The 24,341-nt window shown below is 44.3% G+C and overlaps 1 protein-coding gene across 2 annotated transcripts in view; it reads right to left on the minus strand.

Annotated features, from left to right (window-relative positions):
• Pip4k2a (phosphatidylinositol-5-phosphate 4-kinase type 2 alpha) overlaps positions 1-13,351 on the minus strand; it is a 172,940-nt gene extending 159,589 nt beyond the window's left edge. For both annotated transcript variants that reach the window (XM_008831721.2, XM_008831720.2), the window contains exon 1: positions 12,961-13,351. In XM_008831721.2, coding sequence (XP_008829943.1) covers positions 12,961-13,104 — 144 coding nt within the window. In that variant the 5' untranslated portion in view covers positions 13,105-13,351. The remainder of the gene's footprint in view (positions 1-12,960) is intronic.
• Positions 13,352-24,341: the final 10,990 nt, after the last annotated feature.

The raw sequence follows: 24,341 nt of genomic DNA on the forward strand, positions 1-24,341 counted from the left end.
CAGGAGTCCTTTAAGGACCAGAACACCACGAGTACAATGGGTGAAAATAAAGAGATCCAAGAGGGAAGTGGAGGTCAAGCCAGCAAGGTCTTATGATCTGGATGTGAAATGTCCCCAGGTTTTTCACATCCTGTTATGGCCTGGATGTGAAATGTCCCCAGGTTCATGTATTTGGAAACTTGGTCCCCAGCTGAAGGTGCTTTGGGGGGAGGTTGTGAGACCTGTAGCAGGTGGGGCCTAACTGGGGAAGTAGGTCACAGGGGGATGGCACTGAGAGTTCTAGGCAAGCCTCCCCTCCCTCCCTCCCTCCCTCCCTCCCTCCGTCCCTTCCTTCCTTCCTCCCTCCCTCCTTCCCATCCAAGATGTGTATAAGCACTCTCATTGCAGCCACAGACTTAAGCCACTCTTTCTGCTGTACCTTCTCTGGCAAAGTATGAACCAAAATAAACTTCTTCCCTTAAGTTGCTTCTTGTCAGATATTTGGTCACAGAATGAGAAAAGTAGGCACTAGATGACCCATAGGAAAAGAGTTCCGATTTTGTTTAGATGCAGTGGGAAGCTTTTGGAAGGGCTAGATAGCTTCAGTTGTCAACCTGACACACCTGGGAAGAGGGACCCTCAACTGAGGAATTTCCTCTGTCGGACTAGCCTGTGGCCATGTCTGTGAGGCATTTTATTGATTGTTGAGTGATATGGGAGGACCCAGTCCACTGTGGATGGTGCCACCCCTGGGTAAACAGTCCTGTGTTGCATAAGAAAGCAGGCTGAGCACAGGTCAGGGGAGCAAGCCAGTAAGTAGCATTCCTCTGAGGTCTCTGCTTCAATTCCTACCTCCAGGTTCCTGCCCTGCCTCAAGTACCTACCTTGGTTTCCCTTGATGATGGGACTATGAGATGTAAGCCAAATAAACCTTTTCCTCCCCAAGTTGGTTTTGGTCAGAGTGTTTTATCACAGCAATAGAAAGCTAACTAGGACAGGCAGTTTAACTGAGGAAGTGACACGCTATCATGGGCATTTCAGAAGTTCCTTCTGCCACTGCTACAGAGAATCTGCACTGACGTAGGGCATGCGAGAATAGATGGAGACTGCTCAGTGTGGCAGCACCTAAAGAGGGCAGGATGCAGGCTCTAAACTCAGACATGGGTGAGAGCAAGAAACAGTGAGGACAGCAAGACTCAGTCAGTGCCTAGGCATCTGGCCAGAATACTTGGGTAGTTAGGGGTCTGTTTACAGAGACCGGGAAGACACTGGTTTAGGGCCTGATGGAAACAGAGGAGAATGGGAAAAGGAAATCAAGAGTCCTGCTGGGGGTGGCTGGAGAGGTGTTTCAGCAGTTAAGAGTACTTGCTCTTGCAGAGGACCTGGGTTAGGTTCCTAACATTTGTTTGGATGCTCATAATTACCATAACTCCAGTTCCCAGGATCTGATGCCCTCCTCTGGCCTCCACGGGCACCAGGCATGCAAATGATGCACATACATACATACAGGCAAGAATTCACACATATAACAAGAGTAAATAAATCCTTATTTTTTAAGTCCTGCTGCGACTGAGCTGCCTTCTAGGGATTTGCATGAAGATATCTAGTAAGAGAGCCCAAGACAGAGGTCAGAGTAAAAGACATACATTTCTCAACCATCAGCATACAATGTTATCAAAAGCTTTGAGTTCATATAGGTAGAACACCTATCATTGTAGAAGTCCCTAGAGCCAGAGTCCTGGGGTATTTTGACATCACAGAAAGACTCATAAGGCCCCTAAAGAGGAGTGTCAGGAGAAAAAGAAGAGAAGTTCCCAAGAGAGAGCCCCTGTATTTGAAAACCTGTATCCTGCTTGAGAAGAGAGGCTTAATGCCTGGGCGTCTTACTTTTTCTGTTGTGATAAACTACTCTAACAAAAGCAATTTAAAGGAAAAGGCATTATTTAAGCTCATAGTTCAAGGGTACAGCCCGTCATGGTGGCAAAGTCAAGGCAGCAGGAACTGAAGTAGCTGGTCAGAGGGCTTCAAAGCAGAGTGCCCTAGCTGGTGCTTCTCCAAACTGTACATGGTGCCTGATGGTTACAGGAGGCCTGAGACCCGGCATTCTACACAGTTTCTTGGGTGATGGCTAGTGTCAGTGGTCCATAAACTCCAGTGTGGATGGCAAAGCCCCTGGCCACAGACAAGCAGTCATTCCACCCTGTTCACTTTTGCCAGTGGTTGATCCCTTAGGCTCTTCTGCAGCTGAAGAGTCTATTTAATCAAGATCCTCATCAACATCACCTCTCCTGAAGTCTTCTTCAAGCCCTCAAGCTGAAGCTGTCATGATCTAGCTGCTATTCCTGCTTAGCCCCCATGTCCTGTCACTTTCCACCTTTCTCCCTCTGCCACAGCACACAGCCTCCCTTGGCTCCACACCAGCAGGTCCTTCTGACGGAACCCTCTTCTTCCATACTACTTCCTGTCCATGCTCTTCACCTCCTTCATGATGTTGCTCAGTGTCATCTTCTTAATGAAGCCTATGCTCTGTCCACCCTACTCAATCCCCCAACCAGCATCCTTGGTATTCTAGTTACTGGTGCATATGTCTATCCTATGTCTACTTCCCCAGAAGTTATGAACAATCTGAAGGTAGGGTCATAACATGTTCAATTTACAGCTGAAGCACCCTGAAGTGTCTCATATGATTTTTTTTAAAAAAGGTGCAATATCAATTCAATAACTCACATAGCTTGCAACTAATGAATGTGAATTAGATTTTTGACACCTCAAACAACCTAATCTCTGGTGGAGGTGTTAAAGATGCAAGGATGAACACGATAACAAAATGGATAAAGAGCGAAGCTAGAGCAATGGAAAATTCTAATAGCAATTCATAACTCACAGACACATGAGAACACAAAACACAATGGTAATCTTATACTATGAACCAGGATGAAGTAACAATTTTTGTTTGTCTGTTTTGATGGGGTCTCCCTAGTCCCCAGCCTGCTTGGAACTCACTGTATATACCAGTCTGGCCTTGATCTCACAGAGATCGCCTGCCTCCGCCATCCGAGGGCTGGGATTAAGGGCGTGCACCACCATGCCCGGCTTAAGTAATAATTTTTTAATACTGAAATAACCATGAAATTTGCAGGGCTTATACTGAATTCAATAATATATAACTATATTAATTCAACTGTGAACCTAGAAACTTGCACCCACTTGTGAAAGAGCTGTACTGTTGCTCTGGGGTGTGTTACTGAATATGTTAAAGCTGTAGTGAAAAGCTTCTGTATCCCAGCACCCACATGGCAGCTAACAACTGTCTGTAACTCCAGTCCCAGGGGATCTGACAGCCTCTTGTGACCTCCACAGGCATTGCACAACACAGGTGCATTTACCTACATGAAGGCAATACACGCATACACATAAAATAAAACTAGTAATAATCTGATATATAGAGATTAGAAACGCAGGTGCAAACATCTTAATGTCAATTGCATTAAAAATGAAGTTTTCTGCATGAAACTATGTATTTTAATTTTAAAAAATTAACCGTTTATTATACTTTATTTAACAACCTAGGAAGTTTGTCACCATCAGGAGTTCCAGAGCAACTTCTGGTGTTATTGGAAATTCAGGAAATCTCGGTGGAGTTGTTAGTGTAATGGACCTTGTTGATAAAGTATGTGCACACTTTCGAGAGCACATGTGAAGGGGTTTCTCCAAAATAGACCTTATTGGTTCCATTTTCAGCAAACTGCCCTGTCATACTCAGCATGGCTTTTACTGTCCCTGATGTCAGCATGTGCTCTCCTTTGACAAGGTTCATGACCCACAGAAGATACTGACATACATGGTTTTGGGCCTTCACAGTTGTGCTGGATAGCTTTAGTGTCAACTCGACACACCTGGGTTGCCTTCATTGGTCTAGCCTGTGGCCATGTCCATGGGGCACCTTCTTGACTGTTGTGTGATGTGGGAGGGCCCAGCCCACTGTGGGTGGTGCCACCCCTGGGCAGGTGGACCTGTGCTGCATAAGAAAACAGGCTGAGCACTTACTGTGTACCAGCAACTACTTAGGCATTTTACAAGCACAGTCTCCCCCAAGTACTGGTGGTGAATTCAAGTGTTTCCACGTCATGGTGATGTGAAGGCATGCTCTTATGTCCCTTCAGTCAGTTTTAACTTCCAGGCTACAATGTATGTTGACTGCCATACATTCCACGGCAGTCAACAGTCACAGCACAGGCTTTGTCTTAGATGCTTGGTTAACCTTACCTGTCAACTTGAGAGCTAGAAGCATTTGGGAGATAGTTTTTGGGCATGCCTGTGGGGGCCATCTTGATTAGGTTAACTGAGGTGGCAAAACCCACCCACTGGCTGGAACCCTGGACTGTATAAGGAGGAGAAAGTGAGCTGAGCATTCACTGTACTGCTCCTTGGCAATGCAACGTGAGCAGCTGTCTCATGATCCTGCCGCCATGACGTCCCTGACATGATGGCCTGGAACCTGGGACTGTGAGCCAAAATAAACCCTTCCTTCCTTAAGTTGCTTCTGTCAGGTATTTTATCACAGCAACAGGAAAAGCAGTTAAGACAATGTAGGTTAATATAAGTGATCTGAACACATGCAAGGTAGACTCGGCTGTGCTATGGTGTCTATGAAGTTAGGGGCACGAAATGCAGTCAGGCTATTTTCAGTTTATGCTGGGTTTATCAGGACATAACCTCACTGCAAGTTGAGGACATCTGCTCTAAAACTAAGACCACATCACAGACCACTATAGTAAGTATGATTATCAAACCAAGTGGCTCCAGGCCACAGCCTAGGTCCTAACTACGCCAAGTGAAAAACTATGAAGACTTAGAATGGAAAGACTTCTCTTGGGGCTGGCAAGGGAGAGAGAGGAGAGAGAGAAGAGAGAGGAGAGAGAGAAGAGAGAGAAAGAGAGAGAGAGAGAGAGAGAGAGAGAGAGAGCGAGAGAGAGAGAGAAAACAATAACATACAAAAAAAAAAAAAACAAATGCTTGCCATGCAAGCCTGACAACCTGAGTTCCATCCTTGGAGCCCAGGTAAAAGGAAGAAGAAAACCAACTCCACAAAGTTATCCTCTGACCTCCACACGCATGCCCTGGCACACATAGCTATACACACACCCACACCCCCCACACACACATGCACACTAATCAAGTAAATTAATCTTTTTACAGTTCTTTGAAATGGTGAGCCAAAATAAACTTTAAAAAATAGAGAAGATTATCTCTAGGTAAGTGTGATGCTTAATTGTGATTGTCAACTTGACTGGAACGAGATATACCTAGGAGATTTAGTGGAGTCAGAGAGGACTAGAGCACCAGCACACTGACATATTCAATGACTTAACTCTTTAGAGAGTCATTATCTTTTTAAAATTTTTTTTATTTAGTTTTATTTTATGTGTATGAGTGTATTGCCTACATGTATGTAAGTGCACCCATGTTGTACAGCGCCTGTGGAGGGCAGAAGAGGGTGTCAGTATCCCTGGAACTGGAGTTATGAACAGTTGTTAGCCATCATGTGGGTGCTGGGATTCAAACCTGGGGCCTCTACAAGAGCAGCCAGTGCTCTTAATTGCTAAGCCATCTCTCTAGCCCTGAGATTCATTATTTTAAAAAGGCTTTTGGGAGGTAGCAATCTTGTGGAAAGTAAGGCCTAGCTGAAAGAAGTGGGTCCTAAGGCCCACCCACTTCCTGTTCTGCTCTGCTTCCTGGCAGCCATGATGTGAGCAAAATCTGCTGTTCACTCTCAACACCACCACGTTCTTCTTCACCTGAGGCCCAAGGCAATGGCTGTAGCTGACCACATTCTCAAATTTCTGAAGCTCTGAGCCAAAATAACCCTTCTGTCCTTTAACATTGCTTTTCTCTGTTCAGGTTGTTGCTTGGTACAGTGATAAAAAAATCTAGCAAGTTATTGTTTTAAACTCTTAACAACATGGGCAGATTATATATTTATTCTCTACCTACATGCTTTCAACAAAGTAATGGTTTTCTTTCTGTAACAGGAAAAAAAGTGTTCTCAGTTTTACCCAATAACAATAACTCATGATTTGTCCATCCAAGAATGCCTTTTAAGACTAAGAACAGGAAAGATCTAGAAATGAATAACCAGCTCCTGGGCCTGTAGTATGGCACAGGCCAAAAATCCTATGTATATGGCCAGCTATGATGGCGCATGCCTTTAATTCCAGCACTCTGGAGGCAGAGATGGGCGGATCTCTGTGGGATTGAGCCAGCCTGGTCTACATAGCAAGTTCCAGGCCAGCTGGGACTAAAGGAAGACCTTGTCTCAAAAATTGAAACAAAACCAAAAAATCCTATATAAACGAGGTACTGGGTGCAGCAGGTCATGAATTCAACCTGTGCATGTTCTCTGGTAAGCATTCTGCTCAGAACATTTTTCTGATAATGGAATCAAGGCCTTTACCTCACTACCATAGGACTCATGGAGCAGACAAGGAAAGGGGATAAAAGAACATCCACAGTCTGTAGCTAGAAGACTTTAATAACAGTCTAGGAAAGAGGGAGAGAGATAGCTGAGTAGGATGAATCGGGGCAAAATCCTAAGAGAGGGAATGATGGAAAACACAGGCATGTTCAAACTGGGTGGTATTTCTGACCTTCCATTCCTAATCTTTTATTTCATTCATTTACTCCTTAAATTCTCATCATCCATCTCCATCCCCCCCAACCCCCCCTCCACAAAGCAACCACTCAAAGTACATCCACAAACACTGAGCTTTTGGGAACCCCTCCAACAGTTGTTTCCAGCTCCCTCTTGCTTCTTCCTCTGTCCCTCCCTCAAAGCCAACAGCCCCCCACGGTTCCACCTTCTTCTTTTGAGATCTCATTTACCCCTATGATGATTAACCTTCACTGTCAACCTGATGGGATTTTGGAGTTTTTGTTTTTGAGACAGGGTCTCCCTGGCTGGCTTGGAACTTGCTATGAAGACCAGGCTGGCCTTGATTTCACAGAGAACACCCCTGTCTCTGCCTCCTGTGCTGGGAATAAAGCTATGGGCCACCACACCCAGTCTGATGGCATTTTTGGGTCACTATGGAAAGATACTTGTGGTTGTGTCTATGAGGGTATGTTTCCAAAGATCTACCTTGAATGTGGGCAGCAGCATCCCATGGGCTGAAGTCCCAGACTTAATAAAAAATATGAAAGTGAGCTGAGCACCAGAATTCATCTCTGGGCTTCCTGACTGTGGATGCACTATTACGCTCCCCCTCAATCCTGCCACTGTGTCTTCCCCATCATGATGAACTGTTCCGTCAAATAAACTCTCTCTCAAGTTGCTTTTGCCAGGTATTTTGTCACAACCACAAGAAAAGTAAATAATCCATTCCCTGATGGAAATTACCAACTCTGCGGAGGAGTCTCAATTCTTTATCCCAGCCCCAGTCTTGCTCTTGACCTCTAATCCCCTCCTCTCCCACATCCCACAGTGTACTATGACCAGAGTACCCACCCATCATCACCTGCAAGTCAACATTTCATAACATTTTCAAATCCTTTTCCAGCACACAATTCCCACCCCTAACTTTTCTAACTCTATCACGGATCACCATGCTACTAAGGACTTGCTGCATACAGTTGGGGGACAAATTCTAAAACCTTTCCTAGGGTGTAAAGCCATTTCTTCTATGCCCTTGCTTCTCCAAGTGTAGCCCAGAGACTCAGCATCCTGTCACCTGAGAGCATGTTACAATGCAGAGCCTCAGGCTTCATCCTTGCCAGACCTGCTGGATCAGTGGCTGCAATGTTAAAAGTCCCCCAAGTGATGAATGTGATTTGTACGAACAGTAAATTTGGAGGGCCTTTGATCTAGTGCTTATTAATATTCTACCAACTTAACTGCATTCAAATTTGGTCATTTGGGGGCATCATTGACTGAATCCTTACTATGCACCAGTAGGCTTTAAATACATTGTCTCATTTAACCCCCAAAATAACCCCATGAGGTAATCACCATTATCAGAGTGTTAAGAACGCATAAATTGAGGCTCAAGTGGTTAAACCATCTGCTTAACGACCACAGACAATGAAGCCAGGACTTGAACCTAATCAGTCTGACCACAAACCATCCTGCCAAATCGCACTAACTCGCATCAATGTCAATTTATGCATCTCAAGTGCATGCTGGCAGAATTAGCTACTCTGGTTGATAGCATTTTTCTATCAACTCAAAGTACATTTTGTTGGCTTATTACAATCCTTGCTGACCATCTTTTAAAGGCATAGCAGATTATCCTGCCGTGGAGCAGCATTCTGAATACTACAGTTTGTGCTAAGATGTTTGATAAATGAAGGAAAAATCATAATCCCATCCTTTAAGGAGCATTAAATGACTGCCTTAATAATAAAACTCACATACTGAGTACCACTTTTCTTCTAAAAAGTAAAGAAAAAAATAGTGTGAGACTAGTTCTGGAATGCATGGCTGGTTGGGTTCCATTCCATGACCCTCACCTAATATCCAGCTACTTTCTATTTTCATTTAATTGCTTTATTATGCTGTTTTCAATCATTAACATCCCATAGAAATTCATACCATTTTTAAACCTAGTCTTCTTTTGTCTTTTTCCCTTAGTGACCAAATGCAAACCCACAATCTAACAGAAATCACACTTCCCTAACACAATATTATCTATTTCTAGACCCCACCTTGCTGAGAATACAATGCAAGCTTCAGATGCTCTGAATAGAAAACTCTATGTGTTTAGATTCTCTAAACCACACAAAACAAGGCATACTGCTGTAAGGCTGGCCTGCACAGATTCCCACTGGCAGGACCCAAAGATATCAAAATCAATGCCCAGCTCTATTACAAGGGTAGATGTCTGCCTGATGCTGTCCACCCGGCCCCTGCTCTTCTTTGGAGGACTTCTTCCTCTGCCACATTTTTTTTTCTTTTTCTTTTTAAATTATTTTCACTTTATGTGTATGAATGTTTGGTGTGCATGTTTGTAAATGCACCACAGAGGCCAGAAGGGAGCACTGTATTTCCTGGAACTAAAGTTACAGATGGGTGTTAGCTATCTTGCAGTTGCTGGGAACTAAACCCAGGTCCTCTGCAAGAGCAGCCAGTGCTCTTAACGACTGAGTCATCTCTCCAGCTTCCCTCCCCACATAGTTTTTTAAATAAAATTTCTCCCGCAACATTTTTCTAACTGTTGAGTCCTGGGAGAAGAAACAATTTATTGAATCCAGACCAGTCAGGATCCTTTGGTGGGATTTGTAGGACTGAAATGGAGACATAAACTCCTTTGGAAAACAGAAATGAAAAGATGACATTCAGAACCCATTAGCTCCCAGTCCCATGGGGTTTTCCAGTCAGCTATGAACAAGAATAAATAAAGCCAAAATGGACAGGAAAGTCTGACAGCACCAAAGTACAGGGTTCTTATCACGATCTGGTTCCCCATCCTTCCTTCTACTGTGACAGTCCCCAAAATTCTGCTAACACGTAAGAATTTTCCTGTAACTATTTGTGTCTCTATGGCTTAAAGCCACAAAGCTCTAACATCAATAATCTGGCTTTGTTTTATACAAGTGTCTCTACTTAGATAATGCTGTTTCTTCCTTCAGATATTGAAACAAGGCTTAAATACTAATTTCTAAAAGGTTCTTATTTCACAGTATATAAAAATCTTTTAGAATATCTATTTAAAACAAGTCTTGGGTCCTATCATTCAACATGCTCCCCACACTATTAAAATATCATTTTAAGAAACTTACTGCCTGATCATTTTTAGTTTAATTTCAAAGATAAAACTGTCTTCTTAAGTCATCTTTTCCTTCATGTATTCAATTATATTCTCTGCTTAAAATGCTTAAAATAAAAATTGGCACCAATCCACTCACTGATGGAGACTTGAAGTTAGAAAGCAGTAACACATCAAATTAACTGCACAATATCAGGCTTACACTCTTCGAAGCATGGCCCAAATCAAGATATTCATTACCACTGCAATGAACCTGAATGCATTTGCCTTAATTGCAAGTTTTTACATTTCAATCAAATAGATTCTGACTTAACAGATGGCAATACAGTTCAACTACAATCAATCTAGCAAACTCCATGTAGTCTTCTAAAAATCACCAAAGGTCTCCAATCCCCCTCCAAGTCAGGCTTTGAAAAAGCCCTTAAGGTTGTTTCATTAGCAACTTTTCTAGGACTCTTTTAACATGATGCTATACACCAATCAAACTGTAAAAATAGTTAAATCTTGAAGTTAAAAACAAACAGAAAAAGCTTGTAACTTATCCAGTTCAACAACCTCACTTCCCACATACAAACAACAAACACTGGTGGGAAAAAAAAAAAAAAAAAAAAACCACCAAAAAACTGGTTGATATGCCTAGGTAAACAGTAGGAATTAAAAAAAAAAAAAAAAGAATTCATGAGCTTTTTGCCCTAGCATGAGGAAGAGGCCTAATCATCTAGTAAGATGCTCACAGGATAAAAATACATAATTTCCCTTCAGTGCCCCAACTTTATTGCTACTTTTAAATAGTCAATGAAAAGTCAGAAGGAAATTTTAAAGCAAAAAATTGCTAGCCCGGTGGTAATTCTGGTCACCTTAGAATTATAGGGGTATGGCTGTGATTTGAATTAGCTGCTTCTTGGCCATTTCTCTAGTGTTATTTGCATTATGCCCATTGTTAATACTGGGGACTTATTCTCACATTAGACAATAAACTTTGGTGAACAGAATGTCATGATAAAACATCTTTCTGGTACCAATAACTGTTTCCTAAAATCAACCAGAATTACATGTCATTATTGGTTTTTAAAAGTACATCATTTGAAAATGAAGACTGTGAAACAGATGTCAACCCACATCCTTCAAAACAAAAGATCAAGGACAACTTTCCCCACTGTATATGCTGATATATATTTGTTGAATCAATAACATCTTACATTATACACCATGGAAATTTCACACAACCCCCCCATGTACTTAGAATTAATTAGTAACTTTTCTTGAGCACAAAAGAAAGTAACAGTAAATATATTTACCATCTACTCATACATTATTTTAGAAATATTAGTTTCAAAGTGTTTCCAGATAGAAAGCAACTTGAAAACTAATATAGCAATTCATAAATACAAGGTAGCAACCCAGATGTTACAGTACTGCATGCCCAATTACAACCTTTTCTAAAGTGGATTGCAATTCAGCCTAATTCCCAGACAGCACTTTTTTTTTTTCAGCAGCATGTTGACACCACTTTACTAGATTAAACCGGGAGACACACACACACTCCTAACCAGAACTCCAAGGGAGATAAAAGGATCCATAAACACAAGTAGGCTCCAACGCAGGCGCCCAGCTCGTATTATAAAGGTCCTATTGCAGTAATGAGGGGCCTACAAATAGCAACACAAATAATAGAAGAACTTGAAAAAAATCAGACATAACTAAATTATAGGTTTATTATAAAGGAAAGCTTTAATTTCATTTTCTGTAATAAAACTTGGGGGGAGGTTTGGTGCAGTGGTGTCTGCTGTTTTAACAGCTGACATTCTTAAGAGCTAAAGTCAGGAAGTTAAAGTGAACTTCGATGGATCAGAAGAATAACAGTTTCTCAACTTTAAGTCACTCCAAGCAAATAGAGTCGTCCTGATGCTGTTTCGCCTTTCCCCCCAGCTTAGCATGAGGAAGAAATATACAAATAAAAGATACTTTGAACTGTTTTTAACTTCGTTGAGGGTGAAAAAAAAAACAAAACACCGTGGCCCTCTGACACTTCTATTAGGCTGAAAAGGACACCCGGGCACCCAGGGAAATCAAACGCACAGACAGCAGGCTTACAGACTGCCTCCGGAGCTGGCTGACTGCAGTGGGTAAGGTCATGAGCAAAACGCTCAAGCTCCTTGAAACTTTCATGGCTCAGCCAGCAGCAACTATCAGGTTTCCTGATCCGATCTAAGTAGATTAAAGGTGCAGGAGTTTTCTCGCTGTGATATCAGCAGGAAGCTATTTCGGCCCCCCAAACCGCAGTCCGCAGAGCCCGCAGCCGTGCATCTTCCTCCATCCCAGGACGTGCGCAAAGCTAACCTCTCCAACACACTCCCCATTAGTCTTTAAACAAAACCCCCAAAGGATATAATCAACTCAAGACCATCGTGACCCCGAGCCCGCCGGGACCCCCACCGACCATCCCCACCCGGGTCGCCCTTCCGCAGTCGGTGACTTCTGCCTGGCTCGCTAAGGAGGGGGAGGAGGTGCGGGGAGGAAGACTCCCCGCCGGGAGCTCCAGCCAGCACAGCCACTGGGCGATGCTGGAGAGAAGCCTCTCAGCCTCGGGGTCAAATTTACATTGGCTTTTCCTTTGAGGAAAAAAAAAAAACAAAAAACAAAAAACACAACCCTCCTTGGGTCCGACAATATTGCCTTTAAAGGGAAAAAAGGAGGCAAGCTCTCAAGCTGCCGCCCCAAATCTGGTTCACCCCTGTTCTCCCGCGGGAAGCTCGGACGCTCCCAGCCGGGGACAGGTACACCTGTCCGCCTGCCGAGGACACGCGGGCCCACTGGTCCCACAGGAGAGCCATCGCGCAGACTCGGCCCCGAGCGGACCCCTCCGCGGTGACAGCTGAGGCACCGCCGAGATGCGCACAAACTTCCTACTTCCCGGGCCGCGGGAGGACGGATGCGGGGAGACATCCGCGCTGGACACGGGGCTCGGGAGCACCGGGAACCCCTCCGATCACCAACGCGGCCCGAGGTTCCAAGGGGGCGCAAGCGGCAAGTCCCCGAGGCAGGGGGCCCGGGGACGGACGCGCATCCTGGGGCTAGGGTACCCAGGATGCGAGCATCCGGAGGGCCCGGGACCCGCCGAGCACAGCGGCCGGAGGTCCCCGCCCTGCCACCGCTGCAGCGCGAGGAGCGGCGACCTGAGGCAGAGGAGGAAGGGGAGCGAGCCGCAGCCAGCGCTTACCGAGTGGTTGACCCCCCACATCAGGACGCTGAGCAGCGGGTCGCTGGCCCGAAAGAGCTTCACTTTCTGAGCCACGAAGTGCTTCTTCTTGGTCTTGGTCTTGCTCGCCAGGACGGAGGACCCCAGGGTGCCGGGGGTCGCCATGGCCGCCGCCTCGGTCCCCTCCACAGCCGCGCAGCTGAGCCCGGGTACCCGCCCTCTCTACACCCTGGCCCGGGGAGGCCGCCGCATCCCCCGGGGCAGCCGCAGCCCGGCGCCTGCTCCAGCCCCACTCGCTCCGCGCGCTCGGCCGCCCGGGCTGCAGCTGCGCTTGCCTCGCGCCCCCGCCCGGTCCAGCGCCCGCCGGGGATCCGCGCAGCCCGCGGCTGGACCAGGCGCGCTGCGAGCGGCTTCCGCGTTGGGCGCCGGCGTCATGACGCAGGGGGCGGGCGGGCAACAACATCGGCGCCGGGCGGGGGCGACTGCGGGCGAGGCTGCGGGACCGTTAGGCTGCGCCCTGCGTCTGGGTTCCCGCGCCTGGCGAGACGCCTGCGGCCGGGGTTCGCACTCTGCGGAGGCCGCCGAGTGAGCGCGCGACGGGAGGACTCGCGAGCATCCCTTCCTCCATCAGGGAAAGGAAGGGGAGCGTGCGCATCTCCGAGGAGCGAGCCCCCAGATGCCTGGGCCAGGAGCAGGCGGGAGTGTCCCCGAACCACAGCTGACCCGAGCCAAAGGCCAGAAGAGTTCGTGGGATCTGGAGTGCTGCTCGGGGAGCCAGTCTTTCCTGACGCCGAGTAAAAGAACCTCAGCTCCCCCTTGTCAGCTGCCTGCCAGAGTGTCCCTGCCTTGAATGTCCGAATCCCCATGTGCCTTTTAGATTCTAGTCGGGCCTTCCCATGCTGCTGGTCACCTGATACACTGGACTGTCATTCCCAGCCTACCCTTGGACTCCTTATGGAAAGCTTTGACCAGGAGAATCGCGCTTCAAACTACACCTCCTTGGAATCCATCAACAATGTTCTTGGCTATCCCTTCCTTTCCCTGTCCGGGACACTCTCCTAACCACACACACGCTTTTGCGCGCACGCGCGCGCGCACACACACACACACACACACACACTGAAATTTAGCCCCTGTGCTGGCATTTGCCATACCAAGTAAGTCTGAAGCTCCGCTTGGGTCTATCAGAAAGGTAAAGGATAGCAGGGCGGGTGGGGGGGGGATCGCGTGATGGCCTTCCTTTGCTCCTCTTCATCCTTGACCTTTAAACAGGGGTTGTACCCAAAATCCTCTTACTAGGTCTAGCATCTTTGATACTCCTCCAAATGGTATCTGCACCCCCAGGTATCAGCCATCACCACTATTAGTGGTTAGGAAGAGGGTGCTAACAAAAACAGCCTAAATTGGGAGCCACGGGTTTGAACTACAGTTCCTCTGCAGACGTTTAACCAGAGCCTGAAGTTCTTTGTGCTAATAGGTGTCATTCGATGCAGATGTCACTTTTAGAAACATATAGGATATTTGTTAGAATCAAAATCAGTACATAAAAGTGCATGATGGTGCAAGCCTGTAATCCCATCATTTCAGAGGTGGTGGATCAGAAGTTCAAGATTATCCACTGCTACCTAGTTACTGTGTTGTTAGGTTAAGGCCATCCTGGTATACATAAGACCCTTTCTAAAAATAAATAAAAAATAATCAGTAAACGCAGAGTACTTAGCTTGCTGCTGCCTCGTAGTTTTCTCCTCTGATGTCAGAGAAGGGCCTGTCTGAACAGGGCCACATCATCTATTCACAGGCACATTTACTAAAGTATCTAACATTGAGTTCAGCATCTCCAATGTTCCACAAGTTGCTTTATCCCTTTTGCTATATTGAAAATGGCATTCATATCACTGTTAACCCCATTAGAAGTTAATTTATTTAACAAATTTCCGTTGACCCAGGTTTGAGAGCTTAGCATCATCGTTTATTATTGCTCTTCATCACCACTCCACAGAAACCCACACCAGACCTTGCCCTTGAAAACAATTATGAGCAAATATTCTCTCTCTCCTGATCCTGCTAGTGGAAATTAATCCTTCCCCTTTGGTGCTTCTATGGCACTTTATCTGTTCCATAATAGCTGTAACGTACTTAATTGTATATTAATAATGCAAGACAATGGGCTTGCTACAAATGCTGAAAAACTGAATTCAGTGCAGGCAAAGTGCCTAGTGAGCCTACAGGAAGAGGAAATGGACACCTGTGGGTACTGTGAAGGAAGCCATCACCGACCAGAGGAGCAAAGCCACGAACAGAAGCAGAGTCCATTGTCTCCCCTGGGAAGGGAATAGGCATGAGGAGAAAAATGCAGGTCAGGTGGCATCTTCACATGGTAAGGACCCTTGCCACTTTTCAAGAAAGATTTTTAGGCCATTTAGCTTGTTTTTAATGATATTTCAAACCACATACACATTATTAAATGATCTTGCTAAATTTTCATGCTGTCTTTGTACCTCTAAGAGGTGTTTATGATGTAGTTGTTTTAGAATCAGAGGAATAACCTCAGAAAGTATCTTATCCAATTCTCAGATTTTCTAATAGTAAATAAACAACTGACTTGTAGAGAAATATATATGATTTCCTGACTTGAGGGACAAGAAACTCGGCTACATTTTTTCCTTTACCTGGGGGAGAGGGGAGTCCTGGGGAGGGGGTGTCAAATTAGGGCTTCATGGATATTATGCAAGTGTTCTTCCACTGAACTATGCCGCTGGTCCAAGAAACTTTCCAAAAGTAAGTTCAAAGCCTATGCCCTTCAAGATCCACCCCATGAATATAAGGTTCTCCCTTTCCCACAGCATCTCGGGTAAAGTTTTGGTGAATAAATGAAAAGGAATTTTTCATCTGTCACAACAAATGTGCAGATAAAGTGTCCACAGCCAGGAAAGTTTGTGCAAAGTTCCACTTCTAAACAAGTCATACATAATTAAGATTAGTCGTAGTCTTTTAACTTGAAAACTGAATGCACCCGGATTTAGGGTCCTAGCAGGTTGAACAGCTTTCCTCTGGGGTAGGTGTGATCATGAAACAAAGATAGGTCTTCTGGGTTCTGATCCAGCACCTACTCCAGCTTACTGTATTGTCAAGGGTAGGAAAACCCAAAGCACCAGCAATTGCCAAAATGCCTTGAGGAGCTATGGCCAGAGGAGGAAGAGAAAAGAGACAGGGACCTTAGGAAGGACATGTGGCTGCATTAAGGAGATGCTCCTCCTTCTGTCACTACAGAGTCAGGTTCATTTGCATTTGGACTATTGGAGACTAGCTGCAGGAAATGCTTCAGCAGCCAAGTTCACAAAGAAGAAAAAGGTGTAAGATGTTGAAAGGCTTCCAGTTCTAAGCTGTTCATGATTCCTGCAGCTGTTATTTTATGTGTTCCTTACTGTAATCAACTTGATTTGCTCACTTAAAGCAGCATGAATCGCTTCATCAGAACCAGGAATATTGTGCCGAAGGTGTAATGATGACTAAGGTGCCCAAAGAAACCGAGGTGAATGGATGCTGCGATTTTTTGTTTTATATATACCCTTTCCACTGAAAATGTGTCTTCAGTTGAATAATTCCAAATAGGATTCTTCAATAAGAGAAGAAATTAACAACTTCCTTGATTTAGTGTTATTTGGATGCTTTTGTGTGTTTTTCACTGCTTTTTATTATTTTGTTTGAAACAGAATCTCATGTATTCCCAGGCCAGCCTCAAGCTTGCTAAGTAGCCGAGGATGTCCTTGAACTATTCGTCCTTCTGCCTCCTCCTCCTGAGTGTTGGGATAACACTGTGCACCCATCCCTGTGTGGCGCCCTGTTTATGTGGTGCCTGAGATGGAACCCAGGGCTTCATGCATAGTAGCCAAGCAGTCTACTAACCGAGCTATATCCCCGGCCCTTTTCATTGCCTTATGTAGAAGCCAGAGCAAGGTGCAGGGTGATTCCATTCAGCCTTATGTAGTGTCATCTAGAACCTTGCCATTTAAAACATTTGGAAGATCGTGTTAAAGTAAAACCATCAAACTTAGCCAAAAGACAGTAAGTGGGATCCAAATGCAGTTAAGTGGTTTCCAGCAATTTAACTGTGACTTGTGAGTCACTTTCTGAAGGAAGATACTGACACGATGCAGTAGAGCTTATTATCTGCCAGTCCCCAGGGTCTGACTGTGGTATCCAAAGCTCTCCTGGACTGGCTGGGGTTTGGTCCCAGCTGGTTGGGATTTTTCACTCCAATTTAAATATTCATAGTGATCCTTCTGGCTTCTGTCTGACGGGACTTCTTAGATAGTAGCAGCAATCCATAAATCTACCACTCAGATGGCACTGATTTGTTTAGCCTGATGTGGGGAGACTGGACTTGGATAAGATGGGGTACAAAGGATATACACAGGCTAATTATTTCCCAGCTTGTCTTCTCTTCCGTTTCCATGCAGAGCGGGAGAAGTTAAGCCAGAGCTTTGGAAGATGGGAAGCTGTGACAGACAGGAATCACCCCACCCCCAGGCATTAAGTGTTGATCATATAGATCTTCAAAACAGAAGTAGAAAGTTCCAATTAAGGAAGACAATTAAGTGGATTACAGTAGATCCATGTGGCAGAACCTTATGCATCTAATAAAAATGGTAGTTTCAGACTGAGGATGTGCAGCTCAGGTAGGGTACGTAGTTAGCATGCATGAAGCCTTGGGCTAAATCACCAGCACAAAAACCACCGAACAACCAATCAACCAACCAGCCAAACAGAGCCCCAGTATTTTCATAGAAAATGTAATGGTATAATCACTAATCATTATTGATTATTAATTAGTAGTCATCAATGTTAACACAAGTGAAAGCAAGGTACAACTTATTTTTTATTTTGAAATGTTGTATACATATAAAACACAAGAAACACTTTGCAATGTTGGCAGTGTTATCAGGGATACGGCCTGGATTACATAAGGTTTTTTACATTTTCCAATTTCTATAGGTTGCATTTTTTAGTATTTTTTTTTCAAACGAAGCCATCAAGCTGGGTGTGGTGGTACACACCTTAAGTCCCAGCACTCAGGAGACAGATGCGGGTGGATCTCTGTGAGTCTGAGGCCAACCTGGTCTACATAGATACTTCCAGGCCATCCAGGGCTACATACTGAGATCCTGTCATATAAATAAATAAATAAATAAATAAATAAATAAATAAATAAATAAATGTCAAATGCGACCATCTTCTCTAGTTGAATGAGTAGTACAGTGATGCCATTTAACATATCAACCCAGTTCTGTGAAAGAAACTTTTATATTTGAAAACTTCACAATAGAATGTTTTGGGAGCCGAGGAGATGGTTCAGTGAGAAAAGTGCTTGCTGCACAAATGTGAGAGCCTGAGTTTGAACCCCCAGAAGCCACATAAAAGCCAGGCATAGTAGCACATGTCATTAAGTCCAGCGTTCCTACAGCATGATAGGAGTAGAGACAGGAGAATTCCCAGAACCTTGCAAGTTAGTTAGCTTGGTGCACACAGCAGCAGCCACTGTAAACAACAAAGAGATCCTGTCTCAAAGAAGGTGGAAAGTGAAGCACCTGAGTGTGTAGGTACCTGTAGTGCATGTGCACACACACATGAAGGGGGGGAGAGAGAGAGAGGAGAGAGAGAGAGAGAGAGAGAGAGAGACAGACAGACAGACAGACAGACTTTTCAGCTACTCTTTGCTACTTATATTGTTATTCTATGATTTTGACCACGGTGGACTAAGCCTACAGAACAGGTCATCTTCCTACGTGTAGGAAGGAGGGGAACTTGCCCTGAGTTGCTAAACGCCCTTAAGAGAAAAGATGACTGCAGATGTGGGACTATTGAGTGGTATTTTCCCAATGCATAGGGCCTGTGAGCTTTTCAGGAACCTGGAAAAAGTTTAAAATGTAACAAAATATTGACCCAAAAGAGAATTGCTAATTCCATACCAGTAATAAACACTTGATTAAATATTTGCAAAACATAGCACTAGTCAGTTGCAGTGGCATATGCCTTTAATCCCAGCACTCAGGAGACAGAGGCAGGTGGATCTCTGTGAAACTGAGGCCAGCCTGGTCTACATAGTGAGTTCCAGGCCAGCTGGGGCTACAGGGAGACCTTGTCTCAAAAAAAATCAACCAACCAACCAATCAAACAACAACAACAACAACAAATAGCACAATTGAACACAAAGCACAGTACTGTTGCATTTATTAAATGTAAGTTTAGAATATTTACAGGCAGTTTGTGAATTAGCTTTTCTTATTGTACAACTATGTATGATGATTGATAAAAAGATAAATAATCAAAGATTAATCATACCTAAAAGTCTATTAGCAGAATTATAAAAACTTTTTCTAATACCACAAACATTGTATTAAATAAAGTCTATGAATGCATTTTCATATATTATCACTTAGGAGATGGGAGAGGAAGACCCCCAGTTTCAAAGACAGCCTAAAATAGGGGCGGGGGCATTGTTTCAGAGAAAAACCTCTCCAAAGAAAAGAAGTCTAAAAGAAAAGTATTAGGCTATGTAGAGTGAGCTGAGAGGACCAGTCATCATGAGCACTCCTGCCAGGACCCAAAGGAGGGGACTAGGCACAAGGGGGAGAGGGGCTAAGCCACTGACCAAGACCCTGACAATGAATGCAGATGTTAGTCTAAGTTCAGTCAGAGCTTGGGAATTAGAGGGTTTGTGTTATTAAAAGATCTCAGGCTCTAGGGCAGGGAATAGATTAAAGAGACCTAAATGTCAAATTAGAGAATCAAATAAGGAAACTGTTACAGAAATCTGGAGTCTTGGCAATGATGATAAAGTGGAAGAGGGCCAACTTGTTTACCAGGGGCAGAATGCCTTAAAGTGATGGGGTGCTAAAACTGCAAACCTGACCTGGCTTCCTAGGGGGATTCAGGGGAATAATTCTAGCAATTAGGAGGCTCTCATGCAAATACCTTCACAAGAAGACAGCTAAGGTGAAATCTCCCATAAAGTCATCTTTAATGGAGGTTTTTTTTTCTTTTTAATTCTAAAAAAGAGTATACATCACTTCATTAAAGAAAATCTGAAATGGCACACACCTGTAATCCCAGCACTTGAAAAGTTGATGTGAGGATTGTGAGTTTAAGGACAGCTTGGACTATCTGTTGAGTCTGTTATCAAAAAAAAAAAAAAAAAAAAAAAAATTCTTCTAAAAAAAATAGAAATATTAAAAAAATGTAGGAAAGGGGGCAAGAAAAGGAAGGAAAGAAGGAAGGAAATCTAAAAAAGTAATCAATGTGTATATTTGAAATATACCCAAAGCAAAGTAACTAGAGATGGACACAAGGAAAGATTGCATGCCATCTTCACATTGCTGGATGCTACGGTCAAGGAGGTGCTCCCTGGGGTAACCCACAGCATCCAACAGAAGATTCAAAGCAATAGCTGGTAAGTCAGCAAAGGACAAAGGTCTTCCAGTCTTGATCACACCAAGGGAGTTCCCGTCCAGCAAGAGGAACATGGGGTCCCTAAGCTGTCCCGATGCTACCCAGGCTGTTTCCACTTCCTCTTCTCAGCTCTCACTTCCTGAAATTCACCGTGGCCTCCTGAAGAGAAAGAAGTAGCTCTGGAGCCATCAGTGGAGAGGCACAGGCTGTCACAGCACCCCGACCCACCCGTGTCTCCCATGCTTACACTCCCAAACCCAGAGCAACCACCAGCTTTGCCCCTGGTAGGTGTATCAGAGTCTAGAAATCCACTGAAGTGTCTCTGTCACCTGTACAGAGACATCACCATTCTACCCCAGTGTTTTCAGTTTGGGATTTACATGTCTAAAATAAAGTGCTAGCTACTTTCTATTAATAATCTCATGTCTCAGACATGCCATGGTAACTTTTCAAGTCATGGAATTAGGCAGCGTTGGGCTTCATAGGTTTCAGAAACTTGGGAGAACATCTTTCAGTTCTTGAACATTTTTCATGCCTGCTAATATTCAAATGCTGTAGAATAGGACAAGGGAACTGCAGAGGACATCACTGTTACATAAAACTCTAGGTCTGAATTTTAAGGATACAGGGTTATTGGCTATTCGTGTTATTCACATTCATCCCGCTGTCATCTTAAATGTGCCATCATTCTTCCTTGGAGAGTTGGTACATGTCAAAACTAACTTTCAGTGAAGGAATTTTTTTTTCTCTCTTCATTGAAGCCTTTTCTGTTTTAGCTTTCAAAAATCAAAATTTAAATAGGTCATTGTACTGGTATTTTAAAACTCGGTAAAACAAAACTCAGGGACTTATCTGAAGTCAGAAATAGGTTTGTTATATCTTTTCATCATTCATTCATGATGATGCATCGAGACTGTAGAACATTTTCAAAGGTGAATGAGACATATTTCTGGCTCTTGAGGGGATCTTACCTTGGTGGGGAAGGTAGACATGGAAGCCTGCAGTTTCCAGTGCTATTTGGTGTGCACCATAGCAGAACTGTGGGGTAGAGACAGATGCTAAGGAAGGAGGGCTGCTTCTGGGAGGGGGAGGAAAGACGGTGGAGCTGGCAGAGCCCTAGGAGGGAGACCTGAGAGGAAGGCACTTACAGTGGAATGGCACTTGGTTATTCCATTGTAGCATTGTACTAAATTGGTTAAATATATTCCTATCCAATAAGCAAGCAGTGTGGAAGTGAAAAAACAGAGGGAAAGTCCTGTCCCCCACTTCCCACTGTCTTGCTCCCCTCTAGTCCCCTGTCCTTACCATCTAGGTGCACCCCTCTGAGGTCATTTCTATGCATATACATGTCCATGCACTCACATACATTTGCTTATTATGTAAACACTGTACATACTGTTCCAAGACTTGCTTCCTTTCTACTTAACACTGTGCCCTGGAGCTCTTTCCATAGTGGGGTAACAGGGACTAGTCTCAGCACAAATGTCCTGTATGCAGCTTCTGTCATTTCCTTCACTCATCCTGAAGTTCATTTAACACTTAGTTCAGCTGTTTGCTAGTAGCAGAGACCTTGATGGAGGCTTTTCTAGATTAAACTGAGCTTTTCTGTCTCCATAAGGGACTTTAGTGAAACTCAATTCCCTTCTCCCTAGAAGTGACACAGATGAGGACAGAGGTTTACCATACCCTGGCTTTGGGAAGGAGACCACGAATGGCTGTTGGCTCATGTCCTGCATCTGCTTAGGTGACCTTGATCACACCATCTCTGCTACTCAGACCCAGAGTGCTGAGAACATCTTAGTCTAGCTCTCCTCAGAGAGATCTGCCTCCTTAGCCACCTCTGTCTGCCCTGAAGCATCACAGCTTTGGGGCTATATCCAGGCCCTTCCCTGTGTCCTCAGCTCATCAGTACTGTTGCATGTCTGGTCCTGCCTAGGACCAGGAAGCCTTCTGGTTGTGTGGCCAGTCCTCACACGCTGTGTAAACCTTCTGCACTGTGGACAGCTCCTTTTCATGCCAGGGCCTATTCTGCTAGTTTTCTTTTCGAGAACCTCTCAGCTATAGCAATAACACTTTCCTCTCTCCTGGAAGGCACAGTGGACCAGACAAGTGCCAAGTGCTCAGCCCAAGCTATCAATGCATGAATAACCTCTATGCTCAAGGTCTTTGAGTACTAGACAGTTGGCCATATAGAAACCTTTCTCTGACTATTTTAAAATATTTAATTTTTATTTTATGTGTATGAGTATATCATCTGCATTATATGTAAGTGCATCCATGTCATGCAATGCCAGCAGAGGTCAGAAGAGGGCATCAGATCCCCTGGAACTGGAGTTATGGACAGTTATAGATGGTTATTAGCTGCCATGTAGGTGTGGGAATCAAACCCCCAGGTCCTCTGCAAGAGCTGCCAGTGCTCTTAACCCCTGAGCCATCTCACCAGTCCCTGATTAAACGTCTTTAATCCCAGCACTTGGGAGGCAAAGGCATGTGGAAATCTCCATGAGTTCACAGCCAGCCTGGTCTACATTGTAAGTCCCTGTCTCAAAAATAAACAAACCAACAAACCAAAAAAACATTATCACTTCACTATGGGTTGCAAAGATGTATTTTGGAAAGGAAAAGCCAAGGTCATTTTCTCTTTGTCCTTTGTGGTAGTAGGTGTCAGCATTGGCACTCCCTGGGCACAGCCAGCAGAGAGACCTGTTGACCCTCTATGCATGGCTGTGAGGACTGTAATGACTAATGCTCACAAAGTACTTCCAAGAGAGTCTGGCATATAGTCTGTGCTCAATAAACAGTATCTGAACAGTCGAGTCATTCAACAAGTGTTCAGGGCTAGGTGCTAGACTCTGTTCTAAAGATGGAGGCAGAGAATAAAACAGATTAAAGCTCCTGTCCTCATGGAGGCTCCAGGAGAAACAGAAAGTAAACAAGAAGGGAAGGAGTGATTGGAATAAGAGCCTGAAGGAGGAAACAAGCAGGCCACCGCAGGTGCTTGTGGGAAGAGAACTCCAGGCAGAGTACTGACAAGGGCAAGGACTAACACAGAAAGCATGGGTGTTGGTGAGAACGGCAGGCTCTGGCCTCATGTGCTAACACATGACCCCAGCACACTACTATCTGTAGGACATTAAAATACATTTTTTTGTTTTAATTTTTCACAGTCCTGGTGACTGGCTTTGCTCATACTAGGCAATCGCTCTCTACTGAACTTTTACTTTCCCAACCCTGGACCTCACTCTTTAACTGCTTCATAGGTCCACGGACCTTACCACACTGATTCTTGTAAATAAAGTGCTGTGGGAACCGGCCACACTCATTCGTTTAGGAATCGTGCATGGCTGCCTTCCGTCAGCCACAGAGGCACTATACAGCTGTGGTGCAGAGCATATGACCTGAGCAGCTTTTCCCAGCAAAAGTCTGCGGACTCGGGGTCCACGGGTGCTGCTGCTGTTTATCCGGGGTGCCTTCTAGCGCTCAACAAACCATGTCTAGTCTTGAAGTGGCAAAGTTTAAGTGCTTTTCGAGTTTAATGTTTTTTGTTTGGTTTATTTGCAGTAGTAGTGATAGAACCCAGCACCTCCTGCAGATTGGAGCAAGTGACATTTGAGCTACACCCACAGCCTTCAATGCTTTTTTTAGTTTTCATATCGTTATTAAATGTCTCAATTCTCTATCTCAATCTTAGTACTATAATGACTTAGATGTAAAATAAAATGCTATGTGTAATATTTTACATATAGAGAAAAGCAAATATTAAAAGTTATAGAAGACATGAAAAGTCCATTTTTCTCCTCTCCTCTGGGAGAGAATTTTAAATATTAAAAAAAAAACAAAAAAAAACTTACCTTTTCTTGGAAGGAAATCATACCTGCACTCAAAAATTATTTTTTAAATTTTACTTGTGGCGTTGGAGAGATGGTTCGGCAGTTAAGAGCACTGGTTGCTCT

The sequence above is a fragment of the Nannospalax galili genome, unplaced genomic scaffold, assembly GCF_000622305.1.
Source record: "Nannospalax galili isolate Female #2095 unplaced genomic scaffold, S.galili_v1.0 scaffold14, whole genome shotgun sequence".
NCBI lineage: Eukaryota > Metazoa > Chordata > Mammalia > Rodentia > Spalacidae > Nannospalax > Nannospalax galili.